The following is a 16,103-nucleotide window of genomic DNA, read 5'->3' as shown; positions in this document are numbered from 1 at the left end:
AAGAAAAAAAAATCACAAAGAAATAATGTGTCTGGTATAAAGGCAACTAATGATGGGTTATTTTTATCTCTATATAGATTGAATGAATTAGATTGACAAAGTTACCCTGAACTGAGTTCAGCGATTTGTTTTTAGCTTGAGCACCACGTTCTGGAGATAACCAGAGAGCAAGCTGATTCAGACGTGGTCACATGCAATGACCTTTGGGTAAACGTTCTTCAAGGCGGCCTTCACGACATACGACAGCGCAGAGTTGCTGAGCAGAAACTGATAGCTAAGCTCCGCACACGTGAGGACGGCCTCAGCTGCGATCTTGGGTTCACGTCACACTATTTGTAACCTCTGTGACTTGCCTGAATTTGCAACATCTCACTTACTGTCCTATCTGGAGACAATACACATCTCTTTAGCCTACGCTTAATGCTATCTCCACTTACATTGCCTGCACCTTTAAGACTTGATTAGCTGATTAGCTGCAAAGATTCACATTCTAATCAGTATTCTGTAAGCTGTATGTGCCTTTATATGCCCTGTTTGTGATCAGAACTCCCCACTCACCTGACGAAGGAACAGCGTTCCGAAAGCTAGTGGCGTTTACTACCAAATAAACCTGTTGGATTTTAACCTGGTGTTGTGAGACTTCTTACACATGCACTGAGACAGGATGAATTAATGAGCTCATAGTAAAGGAGCCTGTGGGACTGAGGAGCAACTCAGGCTTTACTGAAGTAATAAGTCATAATTATTGATGAACAACTTCTCCGGTTTGGCACATATAGAATCTCATTCCCTCTTTCAAGTTAAAACTTATTCTTTAAGTTTGTATTTTGCTATTTAAGTTTCTATCTTTTTCCCCATGTTTGTCTTGTGATGACCTATGACCCAGAAGCAGTACTGTAGGGAAAATTTGATTTTATTCAAAGTCATATGGGAATCTGTACTTGTGTTTAAGAATGTTTGAAAATGACTTTTAAGGTTTGCATCAATTGTTAAGTGTTCAATTGTACTCTTTTGGATAATAAGACATACTGGTTCATGTAATCTGGGGACCCTTGACTGAGCAGCAGTGCCATCAGGCAGGAAAATACAAAAAAAGCTGCGTGGCTGGCAGACAAAAAAGAGATAAACAAGATCTAGAAGGTGAAAGTGATCAGTGCACACTGCGGATACAAAGAGAAAGTAGACAGAGACACTAAAAGGAACACAGAACTCTTGTGAGGAGGAGAAGCAAATCACTCGCAGGAAGTGGTCAGTTTTTCTGAAAAAAAATGACAGGAGCCCATGGAGATATTTTGAGAGTCAGCCAAAAAGATCTAAAACCTGGAAAGCTGTGTGACTAGCTCAGAGCTGCCAACGAACTGGACGTTTTCCTAGAAGTGTCCAAACTATGAACCTGGGTGTTATCTGGAAAGCTAAGTCATCGGGACTATCGTCACCCAGGGAGAGAGGCATTGTGTGAGTGTGATTTGCTGATGATTATTGTACACAGAAAACTCGAAGCTGTTGTTGGATAGGTGACCTGTGCTACCTGAATAAAGAACAGCATACTGTGGAACTGTGTAACCGTAATACTACAATTCTGTAGGGAATGATGCAAATACTTGAGGTATATTTTTGTTGCGCTATTTAAAGTGAAACGTATTTTTTATTTAAGATAGCATTTGTTTGTTAATTCATGGATCTGATTCATCTTAAAGTAAAGGAGGAATCTTGTTGATAATCCCCTCTTTGGGGTCATTTGATAAATTTAGTTATTTTGGCTTATGTCTGCTGTACAGGGATTGTAATCGTCACAATCTTTATTTTGATTTCTGTACAATGATTTGAATGTGGTCTATAATGCCAGCTTTTTACTTGCAATCTTGTTTGCTAGAATTTTTCAATCAAGTTGGTTGATCAGTCTTGCTGCTTTCCCTGTTCCTTGGTGCCATGGATTCCTTCTAAAAGTGTGAAATTCAGACTGACATTGAGCCTGCCAAAACTTCAGTTTTGCCAAAGCACCTACCCCTTCAGAAAATCTGGGCTATTGGAGAAATGACTTGAATAGAGAAATACTACTTCCTCTGGTAGGAAAGTCAAAAATGAGGTGCATTCAATTTAAAACCAGGAAAATGGGAGATGTTAGGAATACTTTCTTTATCAAGGCTGTTGAAATGTGGAACACCTTTTCATGAGAGGTTACTGTGGCAGGGATATATGCATCTTTTAGGAGGTCAAATGGATAAATATTTGAGACAGAAGATGATTACAGTGTTAAGGAGGGGAGGGGACTGCAGAACAGTTGTTAATGTGAGGGAAAGTGAATTTTTTCAAGGTATTATAAATTAGTTATGAGATTTCTGAAAGAATGCTTTGCTACATGTGGGGAGAATTTTGGAACTTTCCAAATTGGTTTGTCCCTTGCCTGCTGCATTGCATGAAAATTAATCAGAAGAAAAAAAATCATTTCAGGACAGATGGATTCACAGCATGAGCATTTTAAGAGGTTTGTTTCTAAGATGTAAGTGCCTACTACTGAAACATTGTTCAGTGCCATGAGTAATATTTTAGAATGGTACCCATTGACAATTTATGCATTCTTAAAATTGCCTTTCTTTTCAGGCAACTGAGAGTATATTTCGAATGGCCATAGCAAGGGGTCTTATCACACCAGTTAAACATGGAGAGGTAAGAATTTATTACAATATGTTTGTCACTGAAAATTAAAATTGAATTATTTTCATCCGCCAAATATGTTGCGTCATTGACTGAGATAAATCACAAAACTAAGCTCAGAGTAAGTCAGGCAAATAGCTCTTGATTTTTATGTAGGAGTGGGGAAATGTTAATATTATTGTGACTAGGAATGCAACAATTTGGGAGTGTTAATTTGCTTTTCAAGATTTTAACACTTGCCCTGACCTTTTTCTGCTTGATGGGGATGGGTGTTCAAATCAAGGCCATGGCATCCTACAACCATTATATTGTTGCAGACTTTTGCATGATTATTTTATGTATCTAGTTAATCTGCACATGCAACACTCCTCCTAATTCAGCACTGTATGATCAGAATTACTTTGGTTTCCAAAGACAGCAATGAATTGGAGTTGTATTGAAAATCTAGCAGGCACTAAATAGATGTACCCATAATTTATGGCCAAAATTGAGAGAGTGCAAAACCTTTTAAAAAAAATATTATGATGGTTGGTATTTCCTATAATGAATGCAATTAGGTATCAGTTTTTGCTTAATCCCAAGCCTTGTGCAATGTAGTCTCTGAATGACAGACATACAAGACGGACAGGAAAAGATTTAATTTGATTCATCAGTAAACATCATCAAAGTACAAATAACGAGTAGGTTGAAAGCCAACTGTAGGGAGTGGCGTGAGGACTCTAGTTGCCACACAAAATATGGCAGAAGTGTCCCAAAAGATTTAGCAGAGCTGAGGCTATCATGGTATGGTAGATGCAAAGATCAAAATGAATTGTGTATATGAGCATTTGCATTATTGACTGAGGATAGAGAAACATGTTCACATGCTATAAGAGCATATACTGTTCTGATGAACATCAAAAGTACCATTTGTTACAAGAAATCTGAAAACCATAAATTGGCAACCAAAAAAAAACATATTTAGTGATTAGACCTGAATGCAGTATTTAAGGTGTGACCTTATGAAAGCAGCTTTAGCATAATGGCCTGGAATCATAAACAGTACTGACTTGACTGGACAAGTTGAATTTCCTGTCACTTTTTAGATTTCTTCTGTGTACTCTGTCCTACACAGTTCATCTCCATTCATTAAATAATGCATTTACTTCTTAGCCCTGGGCTCAGTGTTAGCATTCTTGCCTCTATTTGTGGGTTCAAGCCCAGTGGCACATAATCTACTTAAGCGCAGCACTGATGGAAGGCTGTATTGTCTGAGAGGCTCAATGAAGGCCCTGTCCTAATTTTCCAGCCTGTGCATGAGGTATCTGAGTTTGCACGTTCTCCCCATGTCTGCGTGGGTTTCCTCTTGGTGCTCCAGTTTCCTCCCACATTCTGAAAAATGCTTGGGTTAGGTGGAGTGGCCATGTTAAATTCTCCTTGTGTACCCAAACAGATGCCGGACCGTGGTGACAAGGGAATTTTCATAGTAACTTCGTTGCAGTGTTAATGTAAGCCTACTTGTGACACCAATAAATAAACTTTACTTTACACTTCCTTCCATATATCCAATGGCCTTATCCTTTTGGGCAACTTATTTACTACTTTTTGTGACCAGCAACAGGGAATAGAAGTGCCCTTGTGCATCCCTGCATGCCTACTTCTGATGGTGGGGCTGCCAATCTCTGACTACTGGTTGGTCTCCTTTTGGTTCTCCAGACTCAGGATTCTGCCCTCTGTCCTTCCCAGAAATTGTCTCCTCCAATGTCGCTTTCTCTGACCCATTGTCTTCATTTCTATATTGCTGACTTGCAATTCATCCCAATGGTGGGATCAAGGCCCAGAAACAAGATCCTGCCTGATGTTTCAGGTTAATGACCTTTCATTGATTCTCTTTTCTGAAATGGTGAAGGCTGTCTCTTACTGGGTTATTTTCATATTAATGCGCTTGAACTCTCTTCCTCGTTACTGACACTATATTATTTAGCAATATCAGAATAATGGGTCTACGGATACTTTGGTTTCTGTTATAATCTTTCTGGAAAGGAGGTACAGTGGGATCTTCCCTGTTGTCATTAATTGCTTCATGGTGACTGTTGACATTTCGTTTAGACTTAGTATCCAAGTTTCTAAACTGATTCATTATATCTGAATGTTTCTGCACTTAGACATGAATAAATCCATGGAAAATTAAATGAGTCCATGCTGATTTTCATTTAATATTTCTGTTTTCAATCGTTAACCCATTTTGCAATTAAAGAATTCAACCATACAGATTTCTTTCAAGATGGTGTCAGCCAGAGCTGTATTACCAACAGATACATCTGAGGAACTGTTGCATTTCTTGAAAAGATTTTGGAGACACAATTCAGAAGTCACTTGTATCTTGTAATTTTGCCCACTGCATAGTAATTTTGCCTGAATAATTGAATTGGAATACTATAATCCTCAAATGCTTACATTTCAGAGAGAGAATTAAACAGGACTATGCAGAATTCTATAAAATCTTTCAAGACCAAATTTAGCGGAGGAACGTGCTCCATTTTTAGTTATATTTTTCTACACATTTCAAATAACATCACCCTAAAGAAAACAGAAATAGTTTCAGAAGAAAAGGTCACATTAAAAAAAAAACATTATTGTCCTGTTAAAACAATTCATAGTCCTGTATATTTTAACTGGTGAACTTTAGTTATAAAACTATACAAGATGGCCTGTTTCCATATTGTAATGCTCTATGACTCTAAGAAGATTTATGAGGATATTGTCAGGACTAGTGGGCCTAAGTTATAGGGAGCGGTTGGGCAGGCTTTATTCCTTGGAATGTAGGGTAATGGTGGGGTGACTTTATTTGGGTATATAAAATCCTGAGCACACACTGTCTTTTTCCCAGGGTAGGGGAACTGAAAACTAGAGGGCATAGGTTTAAGATGAGAGGGGAAAGATTTAAAAGGGACCTAAGGGGCAATGGCATGCAGAGGGTGGTGTGTATATGGAATGAGCTACCAGAGAAAGTAGTTGAGACAGGTGTAATAGCAACACTTAAAAAGCATTTGGATAAACACATGGATGGGAAAGGATTAGAGGGATATGGGCCAAGTGCAGGCAATTGGGCCAACGGGGGGTGGCGGGGGGGGGGTGTGTCATCATAGTCAACATGGACCGGTTGGGCTGAAGGGCCTGTTTCCTTGCAGTGTTAGACCTTCACGTCAATTATTCCTGTGTTTTGTTCAGGGAACAATATACATAGTTTTGATCAGGAAAAAAATAATATAAGACATTGAAAAAATGTAAATAACTTCAAATTAAAACAACTGATCTATTTATATTGCTTCTACTGGAGTATTTAAACAGGTTTTGTAAACATCTTCCATAGAAGTGGCAATTTATGGAGAATGAAATGAACTTGTTGCATATTTGACCCTGTCGCTATTTAACTCAATCTTGGGCCAAACAACAGCACTCATACATCGGTGAATAAATTATACTAATTAGTCATGATACTTGCTATTGCCCACAAACCTTGGTAGGGATTTGGCGCTTGAACTTTTTGCGGTTGGATAAACCATTTTGACACCAAGCCCACTAGAGGGGAACCAGGGCCTGTGTGAATAGGCTAAGCAACTGTGTACAAAACCAATATAGTGTGGATGCCTGAAATCTGAAGTAAAAGCAAAAATGCTAGACTTGCTGAGTATTTTCAAGCAACAGTGCATCTATCTGTTTAATCAGACTGAAGAATTGTCACTTAGCACAGAATCTGAAGTAGAAATGCTCGGCCTTTTGGCTAAGGTCAAGTATAGTACCGACATGCTTCGTTGAAGTCATTAGGTTACATTTGAGCTTCATTTGAAGCAATTTTTAAAAGCAGCATCTTGGCCTTTTGGCTAGGATGCAAATGAGATCAAGCCTTGGAGGAGGAGCTATGCCTACTTCAATCAGCTTGGATCATGTAGATGAAGCTGAAGACAGGAGGTGAGAGCCCTGTCTTGTCAGCTTGGATCGCGAATGTCTGACTTTTGAGACTCTGAATTGGACTTGATTTGATTGAATTGGATTAAAAAAAATTAGAAAGATAAAGCGCGATCTCTATCTTGAGTAACCCTCTCAATGCTTCTAAAATAGTTTGAATAAAAAATTATTACAACTGGATGAACCGCTTCAAAAGGCTGTTTGTGGCCAGGTAAGGGGGGGGGGAAGCGGGGAAGAGCCTCAGAGAGAACCTGGAGCAGTGGACCTACCTGTTTGTCAGCAAGACGCTTCCTCCAGGAATCTATCATGCTCTCAATGTCATGTGGGGCCAACAGGTCTCTCATTGGTCTCTGATTAATGGGTTTAATCAGTTTAATTGTCTTAAGAATTGACTTTAAAAGCTACCTTGCCTGCCTGTCTCTGTTCCTGCCTACATATCAGAGCCAAGATCTTGCTCCTTTGGTTGTTAAGTCAAAGCCAAGTCATGTACAGAAATTGACATAAAGAGATATGAAATTGAGATGGAGAGAAAAGAGAAAGAAAAAGTTAAATTTATCTTTCAAATCTTCAACAATAATAAAAATCTGAGGGAATGAGACAGCGTGCTTTTTAAAAATTAATTCTCTGTAGAAATTGTTTGGCAGTAATTAAGACTTGCATGTCATTAAAAATTTACCCATATTTGAATGGCCAAACCCTAACTTTTTCGAACACATTGTTGTGGGGAAATTTGAAGGTGGCCAATTATGCCTTAACTGAGACAATTCAGAACTTACAAGGCAAATATCTCTGTGCAAAGACATAACAGATTTATTTTACAAATAAAACAAAGAACAAACAGATCTGCATACAGCCAATCAGAGATTCCCAAAGTAACCTTTGCAAATCGAGCGAATTGTTGTTCTATTTTCAGTAACTCTGGAAGTAGAGCAACAAAACCATTCTGAAAGATCTTACATACGAAGTCAAATACAGATTGATTATAGCTTTTTCTAATTAATAATTCCACCTTTCATTAGCTTAAAGTCAGTTTCATTTAGCAGTCATATATCGTTATAAATCCCTGCAAATTGCCTTGGTCAACCATATGATTCTTTATAGCATGCTGATATCTTATGCGTTCAACAAGTCCGGACGTTACCTCCCTTCTTTTGATTTGATTTATTATTGTCACATGTATTCGCATATAGTGAAAAGTATTCTTGCGTGCTATACACACAAAACACATCCTTCATAAAGAAGGAAATGTGACAGTGCAGAATGTAGTGTTGCAGTCATAGCTAGGATGTAGAGAAAGATCAACTTAATGCAACGTATTCAAAAGTTTGAAGGCAGCAGGGAAGAAGCTATTCTTGAGTTGGTTGAGATATGACCTTAGACTTTTGTATCTTTTTCCTGAAGGAAGAAGGTGGAAGAGAAATGTCCATAGTGCGTGGAGCCCTTAATTATGCTGCCTGCTTTGCTGAGGCAGCAGAAGTGTAGACAGAGTCAATGGATGGGAAGCTGGATTGCATGATGGATTGGGCTACATTCATGACCTTTTGTAGTTCCTTGTAGTTTTGGGCAGAGCAGGAGCCATATCAAGCTGTGATATACCCAGAAAGAATGCTTTCCGTGGTGCATCTCTCAAAGTTGGTGAGAGTCGTAGCTGAGTCGTCTGAGAAAGTAGAGGCATTAGTGGGCTTTCTTAACTATAGTGTCAGCACTGGGAACCAGGGCAGGTGGTTGGTGATCTGGATATCTAAAAACTTGAAGCTGTCAACCCCTTCTACTTCGTCTCCGTTGATGTAGACAGGGGCATGTTCTTTGGCTCTAACTATTTCCTTATAACCTGGTAACAGCAGACACTACCATAAGGTCAAAATGGACGTTCCCACCAGCTCACTGCCAAGTTGAATAGACATGTGTTTTTGTGTCCAGAGACGTATCTATCCTTGCATCTGGGCAGTGAATGCATCTATTCATTAATGCGAAATATAAGTTCTCTCATAGGAAACCTCCCGATATGGCTGCTGCCAACTAACAGGTTCACAGACCTCTGGTTTTAAACTATTGACATTTACCACCATGCCTTTTGGTAACTTTGCTTGGCTAAAGTGAACAAAACATTTAAAATATATTTAAAATATCAGCATATATGTTTTTAAATCATAACTACTTATTGTGATTCTCTTACTGCATTTACATATATGTAATCAGTTCATGTTAGCTTGTTTTAAGAATCATTTAACTCCTTACTGATCACCTGTTCTCTGAAAGACTGCATTCTGCCTATGAGTCTTATTAGCTGGTTCGAAATCTCCTTCTTCTCATGTTTAGTGGGTGCTTGTCCCAAGTAGAAACTTCACACGTGAATTTTAATGCTGAGTTTCTCTGTGAGTTGTTAGCTGGCAAAGCATCTGAAGGGACTGGACAAATCGGACAACAATTTCCTGATTTCCTCATTTGGTTGTGTCTGTAGTCACCGTAAGTTGCGGTCCAGCTTTCACTTTAATTACTACAAATACATGACATTATTATAGAGCGGGAGGCAATGGCCTAGTGGTATTATTGCTAGACTATTAATCCAAAAACTCAGCTAATGTTCTGGGGAGCCCGGGTTTGAATCCCGCCAAGACAGCTAGTGGAATTTGAATTCAATAATAAGAAAAACCTGGAATTAAGAGTCTACTGATGACCATGAAAATGTTGTCGACTGTTGGAAAAACCCATTTGGTTCACCAATGTCCTTAAGGGAAGGGAATCTGATGTCCTTATCTGTTCTGGTCTACATGTGACTCCAGAGCCACAGTAATGTGGTCAATGTCTCAACTGCCCTCTGAACAAAGAGATGGGCAATAAATGCTGGCCAGCCAGTGATGCCATATCCCTTGAATAAATATAAGCATTATTTTAGATACTTAATTATGTTCTGACACTAGTTCTTGGAGGAAACTAATGAATTGTTAAATGTGGTATTGTGTCAGTGTTACAAGTAGCAGAAATACTAAACATAATTGGACAGCGTTTTAGTGGACGAGATAATTTGTCTCTGCTCTTTAATGTGGACTGCCATTATCTTTGGATCACCATGGATGCTGTTATGATGAACTCATCACGTTGTTTTGTGTGCCTTTGAGGCTGCTGACTTTGGTGTTATTTCAGCAACCAGCAGTGTGTCACACCAGTTTTTCAGTTTGTAAATGTAGGTTGAAATAGGTCACTCATATCTGTTCTACAGTGTTGCATAGCTGTGCAAAATCAGGAAAATTAGCTAAATCTTGGCTGACGTGATCTTATGCAAGCCGTTTTGAATTGAGTTAAAAGCAAATTACTGCGGATGCTAGAATCTGAAACAAAAACAGATAAGGCTGGAAAATCTCAGCAGGTTTGACAGCATCTGTGGAGAGAGAACAAAGCAAACCTTTCAAGTCAAGATGACACTGACACAGAATTTTCCAGCATTTTCTGGTTTTCATTATGAATTGAGTATTGGGTGGAAAATGGTGCATAGATTATTTAAAATGTTTCAGCATTGTGTCATTAAGATGGTTAAGGTTGACCTTACACAAGGTTTAAATTGGTTTGTTTGTTTTCTGTATTTTGAGAAAATTCAGTGGATGACATGGAGGCACAGTGGTTAGCCTGAGTATAAAAGTTGGCAAATTTTATAGTTCTGTAAAACGCTGGGTAGGCCACATTTGGAATACTGTGTCCAATTCTGATCGCCATACTACCGAAAGGACATGGAGGCTTTGGAGGGAGTACAGAAAAAGTTTACCAGAATGTTGCCTGGTATGGAGGTATTAGCTATGAGGAACAATTGAATAAACTGGCAATGTTCTCCCTGGAAAGATGGAGACTGAGGGATGACCTGATAGAAGTTTATAAAATTATGAGGGGCATAAATAAGGTGAATAGTTGGAAGCTTTTTCCCAAGGCAGAAAAGACAGTTACTAGGGGACACAAGTTCAAGGTAAGGGGGGAAAGATTCAATAGAGATGTGCAGGGGATTTTTTTTACATATATGGTGGTGGGGGCCTGGTATGCACTGTCAGATGAGGTGGTTGAAGCAAGTACATTAGCGACATTTAAGACTTAGGTGGATAGGCACATAATGGGAGGGGAATAGAGGGATATGGGCAGTCGGTCTAGATAGGATAACGTGGTCAGTGCAGGCTTGAAGGACTGAAGGGCCTGTTCCTGTGCTGTTTTGTTCTTTGTTCACGGCTGCCTCAGTGCACCAGGGACCCAGGTTCGATGCTGGGCCTTAGGTGACTGTCTATGTGGAGTTTGCATATTCCGCCCATGTCTATGTGGGTTTCCTCTGGGTGTTCCAGTTTCTTGCCACAGTTCAAAGGTGTGCAGGTTAGGTGGATTGGCCATGCTAAATTGCCCCATGGTGTTCAAAGATGTGTAGGTTAGACAGATTAGCCATGGTAAAGTAATAGGGGTTGGGGAGGATGATATGTGCACGTAGTGGGCCCGAGTATGATGCTCTTTTGGAGAGTCAGTGCAGACTTGATGGGCTGAATGGCATCCATCTGCACTGTGTATGATTCTTAAGAATTGAAATAGAAAATTGTTTCTCATCCAACTTGCTTCATGTACTGTTGTAGCTCAATAATGTTGTCTTTGAAATATAGACAGACAGTTCGACTAGTTTGTATATCTCAAACACTGTACCCAGGTGCCCTTATTTATGAGGCGGTTCGCGGTTAATCCCAATTTTATTACGTTCAGTAAATATTTGCATAGTTACTGTTCCCAAATTATCTTAAGCTTTTTTTGTCTAAGGTTCTAATACTACCTGTGCCAGTGAACTTAACTGAGTTGTGAGTCCAATTCTCAGAGCCTCTGCTGTCTCAGGGTCCTCGTCTTTGAAGGTGATCCTTGAATGCCCGCTTCGGTTGCTGCCAAGTTTTGTCTGTAGTCGTCTTCGCTGAGGATTGTGCCAAGGCTTTGTGCCTAGTGGCATCCAGGGTTCTCCTCTTATCTGTAGTCTACATACAATCATTGGGTACCATCTAGATTTGGTACCATCACTATGGGTGAGTTCCACTCACTGCAACTCATTTCAATAATATCATTTTTAAGCAAGCTTTCAACTGTGCCAACTTTAGTGGATTAAGTCTATACAGATGTTGCTTAATTGCAACAACATTTCCTATACCTGCATCATGTACAATTACTTTAGTACTTGCCAGTTTGTTCCTACCTATAGCTCTATGTGATTGTAATAACTCTTAGGTCATTTTGATTTTCCTCTGGAAGGTAACTCGGTAATTTATTCCAGTTTCTGATTATTTTCTCATTGTCCAGTCTAATTTGAGGAATGTCAGATTCACAATAATCTGAATTTAATTCTTCACTCTAAATTGTAATAATTAACACATCCTCTTTCTGCTTTCCTGTTCTATCAAAATACTGTTTGAACATATTAACATGAGACACACTGAGTCTTTCTTTTAACTGGTTCTTATCAAATAGTTCACCTCACTCAATTTTCTTTCAACTTGATAAGGCCCATAAAACCTTGCTTTTAATGGTTCACCTACCACTGGTAATAACACTAATACTTATCTTCACTAGCAAAACTACAAATTCTTGATTTCTTATCTGCTTTTTCGTCGCATACTGTGCCACATTTTAAATGCATTCTAGCTCACCACCCCAAGTTAATCTCTCCCTGAAGTTGACTTACAGTCCAACAGTGTAGTCTCAAGACACTGACTCACTAATTTCTCCTTGATCGACTTAAATTGTCCTTTTATCTTATGACCAAAAATTAATTCAAAGGGATTGAATTTAGCTGATTCATTTGGTGCATTCCTAATTGCACAAAGTACAAATGGAATTCCTTTATCCCAGTCATCTAGATAACCCTGTCAACAGGTCCTGAACTTTGCCTTTAAAGTTTATTGTCACCGATTCTGGATGGTACACAGTTAATTTAAATTGCTTTACTCCTAAACTATCCATAACTTTCCTAAATAACTTCGACAAAAAACTTGACCTTTGATCTGATTGAGTTATGAGCAGCCTGTAGCTGGTTAAAAATAGTAACCCCGTGAGAATCCTTTTAGTTGTAATCTTACCTAATGGAATGGCCTCCGGAAATCTACCAGATATATCCATTATAGTCAATAATTACTGATTCCCATTTTTTAGTTTAGGGAGGGGTCCCATGCAATCAATTAGGACCTTCATAAAATGTTCCTGAAATGCCAGAATGGGTATGAAAGGTGCTGGTTTGATTACTGCATGAGGTTTTCCTACATTCCTGACATGTGACCTGTACAGCAGAAATTCTTCTACGTTTTTATGCAGGCCAGGCCAATAAGCATGTTTTTGTATTTTTGCTTGAGTTTTCCTTTCTCCTAAATGACTTCTTACTTGATCCTCATGCTACCTGCAACACCTCCTTTCTATAAACCACTGGTAATACAACTTGAAGAACTTTGATAAGGTTCCACATGGTAGGCTACTGCAGAAAATGGAGATGCATGGGATTGAGGGTGATTTAGCAGTTTGGTCAGGAATTGGCTAGCTGATAGAAGACAGAGGGTGTTGGTTGATGGGAAATATTCAACCTGGAGTTCAGTTACAAGTGGTGTACCTCAAGGATCTGTTTTGGGGCCACTGCTGTTTGTCATTTTTATAAATGACCTAGATGAGGGTGTAGAAGGGTGGATTAGTAAATTTGCTGACGACACCAAAGTCAGAGGAGTTGTAGACAGTAAGGATGGATGTTACAGTTTGCAGAGGGACATAGATAAGCTGCAGAGCTGGGCCGAGAGGTGGCAAATGGAGTTTAATATGGAAAAGTGTGAGGTGATTCACTCTGGTAAAACTAACAGGCGTACAGAATATAGGGCTAATGGAAGGACTCTTAGTAGTGTTGACGAGCAGAGAGATCTCGGGGTACATGTGCATAGCTCCCTGAAAGTTGGCACCCAGGTTGATAAGGTTGTTAAGAAGGTGTACGGTGTGTTAGCTTTTATTGGTAGAGGGATTGAATTTCGGAGCCATGATGTCATGTTACAACTGTACAAAATTCTGGTGCGGCCGCACTTGGAGTATTGTGTACAGTTCTGGTCGCCGCATCATAAGAAAGATGTGGAGGCATTGGAAAGGGTGCAGAGGAGGTTTACCAGGATGTTGCCTGGTATGGTAGGAAGGTCTTATGAGGAAAGGCTGAGGGACTTGAGGTTATTTTCATTGGAGAGAAGAAGGTTACGAGGTGACCTAATTGAGGCATACAAGATGATCAGAGGATTGGATAGGGTGGACAGTGAGAGCCTTTTACTTCGGATGGTGATGGCTAACACGAGGGGACATAGCTTTAAATGAAGAGGTGGTAATTATAGGACGGATGTCAGAGGTAGGTTCTTTACTCAGAGGGTAGTAAGGTTGTGGAATGCCCTGCCTGCAGCAGTTGTGGACTCGCCAACTTTAAGGGCGTTCAAATGGTCAGTGGATAGGCATATGGATAACATTAGAATAGTTTAGATTAGAGGGTCATTAGATTGCCTCCACTGGTCGGAGCAACATCGAGGGCCAAAGGGCCTGTACTACGCTGTTATGTTCTATGTTCTAACTTCTACCCATTTTCATCTCCCTGAATATGTAAAGGTCTCCATCTCCTCATTAAGATATCATTTTTAATGCAATGACATTCTGGTATACACTAAGATTCTTCTGTGTATGCTTTCAAATGCAATTGTTTTGTCTTTACATCTTTCTGTTGTAATTCTGCCAACTTTCCTGAAAAGATATCCATTGAGTCTTCCATCTATTTTTGTTCTTTTTCAACCACCTGGTCAAAATGTGTTTCTGATAATTAAACCTTAGTCTCATTATCTTTACTCTTTGATTTCTCCTTGTGTCTCAACCTGTGACTTTGTGATCTTGTTACACACAGTTGGGGAAAAATTCCAGGATATGTTTCCTGCAACACCTGTTTGATTTTCAATTGGGTTTTCAGCCATTGGTAGGCATCACTCTCAACTGTGATCCAGCCAAATCGTTACCCAGGATAAACTGTATCCCTGAAAAGGGTAATTTCTCTATTATTCCTAACACCACTTCACTTTTTCACCAGACTCTTAACCTTGCTTTACATAATGGAACACTACACTTTTCACCATGAATTCCACATCCTGCCACCTTTTCTGACAATACTGCTTCCAAACTACACTTCCCACCAATACTCCCACCATTAAAGATTTATTTTCTCCTGTATCTTTTACAATTTTAACTTCTTTACCTACTCCTCCTTGTACACTACTAAACCTTATCCAAACAAGTAAATTATTTAAAGCGATCTGGCATTTGTTTATCAACCTTATCCTGAACAGGCTGTACATTCTTTTACACCTCTTTAACTTCAACCACATTTTTCTTTATTACTTTAAGAAATCCCACCAGCTTATCTGGTTTCACCATGTTTGTCTGCTTAGTGCTTTTCTTAAGCCACCAACATTGTGATTTTGTGTGTCCAACTTTATTACACCGAAAACATATAAGGTTTCCTATTTCTCTTCCACCCTTATGTGTTTCCTCTGTAAACTGAGGTAAACTAGTCTTCCTGTCTCTGAGATTTCCTTTGCCTTTTACCGTGTGATGATTTCTTTTTTCCCCAATTTCTTTCTCTCTCTCAGATAGAAATTGATGTTGAAAGCCAAACCTTCATTTATGAGCTAACTTATAATCATCTGCCATCTCTGCTGCCAATCTCACAGTTTTATTCCTCTGCTCTTGTGTATGAGTTTTTAGTACTTCGGAAGTGAATTTTTAAACTCCCTCAAAATAACCGTTTCCCTAAGAACGTTATATGTCTGGTCTATTTTCAATGCTTTTATCCACTGACAAAATTACTTTGCTTGATTCTTTCAAATTTGATATATGTTTGACCTGGTTTCTTCCTCAGATTTCAAAACTTCTGTCCATAGGCTTCTGGCATTAGTTCACATGCACTTGAAATGGCTTTTTTCACCTCATCATGCTCTGTAGATATCTTCTCTGACAGTGACGCAAGCACATTAGTAGCTCTATCTGCCACCTTTGTTTAAACCAACAATACCCTCATGGTTTATGGTTATTTTACTTGTTTAAACTACTTTTAACGTTTATTTATTAATCACAAGTAAGGTTTACATTAGCACTGCAATGAAATTACTGTGAAATTCTTCTAATCGTCACAGTCAGGCACCTGTTCGGATCAATGCACCTAAACAGCATGTGTTTCATGATGTGGGAGGAAACTGGAGCACTCAGAGGAAACCCACACAGACACAGGAAGAATGTGGAAACTTCACACAGACAGTGACCCAAGCTGGGGATCGAACCGAGGTCCCTGGCGCTGTGAAGCAGCAGTGCTAACCACTGTGCTACTGTTTTACATAAGAACATAAGAAATAGGAGCAGGAGTAGGCCATCCAGCCCTTCGAGCCTGCCCCGCCATTCAATAAGATCATGGCTGACCTGTCGCTGCTCAGTTCCACTTTCCCGCCCTCTCC

The 16,103-nt window shown here is 39.4% G+C and overlaps 1 protein-coding gene across 1 annotated transcript in view; it reads left to right on the top strand.

Moving 5' to 3' along the window:
- tmem135 (transmembrane protein 135) overlaps positions 1-16,103 on the top strand; it is a 392,480-nt gene that overhangs the window by 184,504 nt on the left and 191,873 nt on the right. The window contains exon 5 of the mRNA XM_080197023.1: positions 2,602-2,667. Coding sequence (XP_080053149.1) covers positions 2,602-2,667 — 66 coding nt within the window. The remainder of the gene's footprint in view (positions 1-2,601; positions 2,668-16,103) is intronic.

The sequence above is a fragment of the Carcharhinus amblyrhynchos genome, chromosome 10, assembly GCF_965287045.1.
Source record: "Carcharhinus amblyrhynchos chromosome 10, sCarAmb.v2.hapA, whole genome shotgun sequence".
NCBI classification, from domain to species: domain Eukaryota; kingdom Metazoa; phylum Chordata; class Chondrichthyes; order Carcharhiniformes; family Carcharhinidae; genus Carcharhinus; species Carcharhinus amblyrhynchos.
The sequence above is the reverse complement of the archived record's forward strand: the minus strand, read 5'-3'. Positions and strand labels throughout refer to the sequence as shown.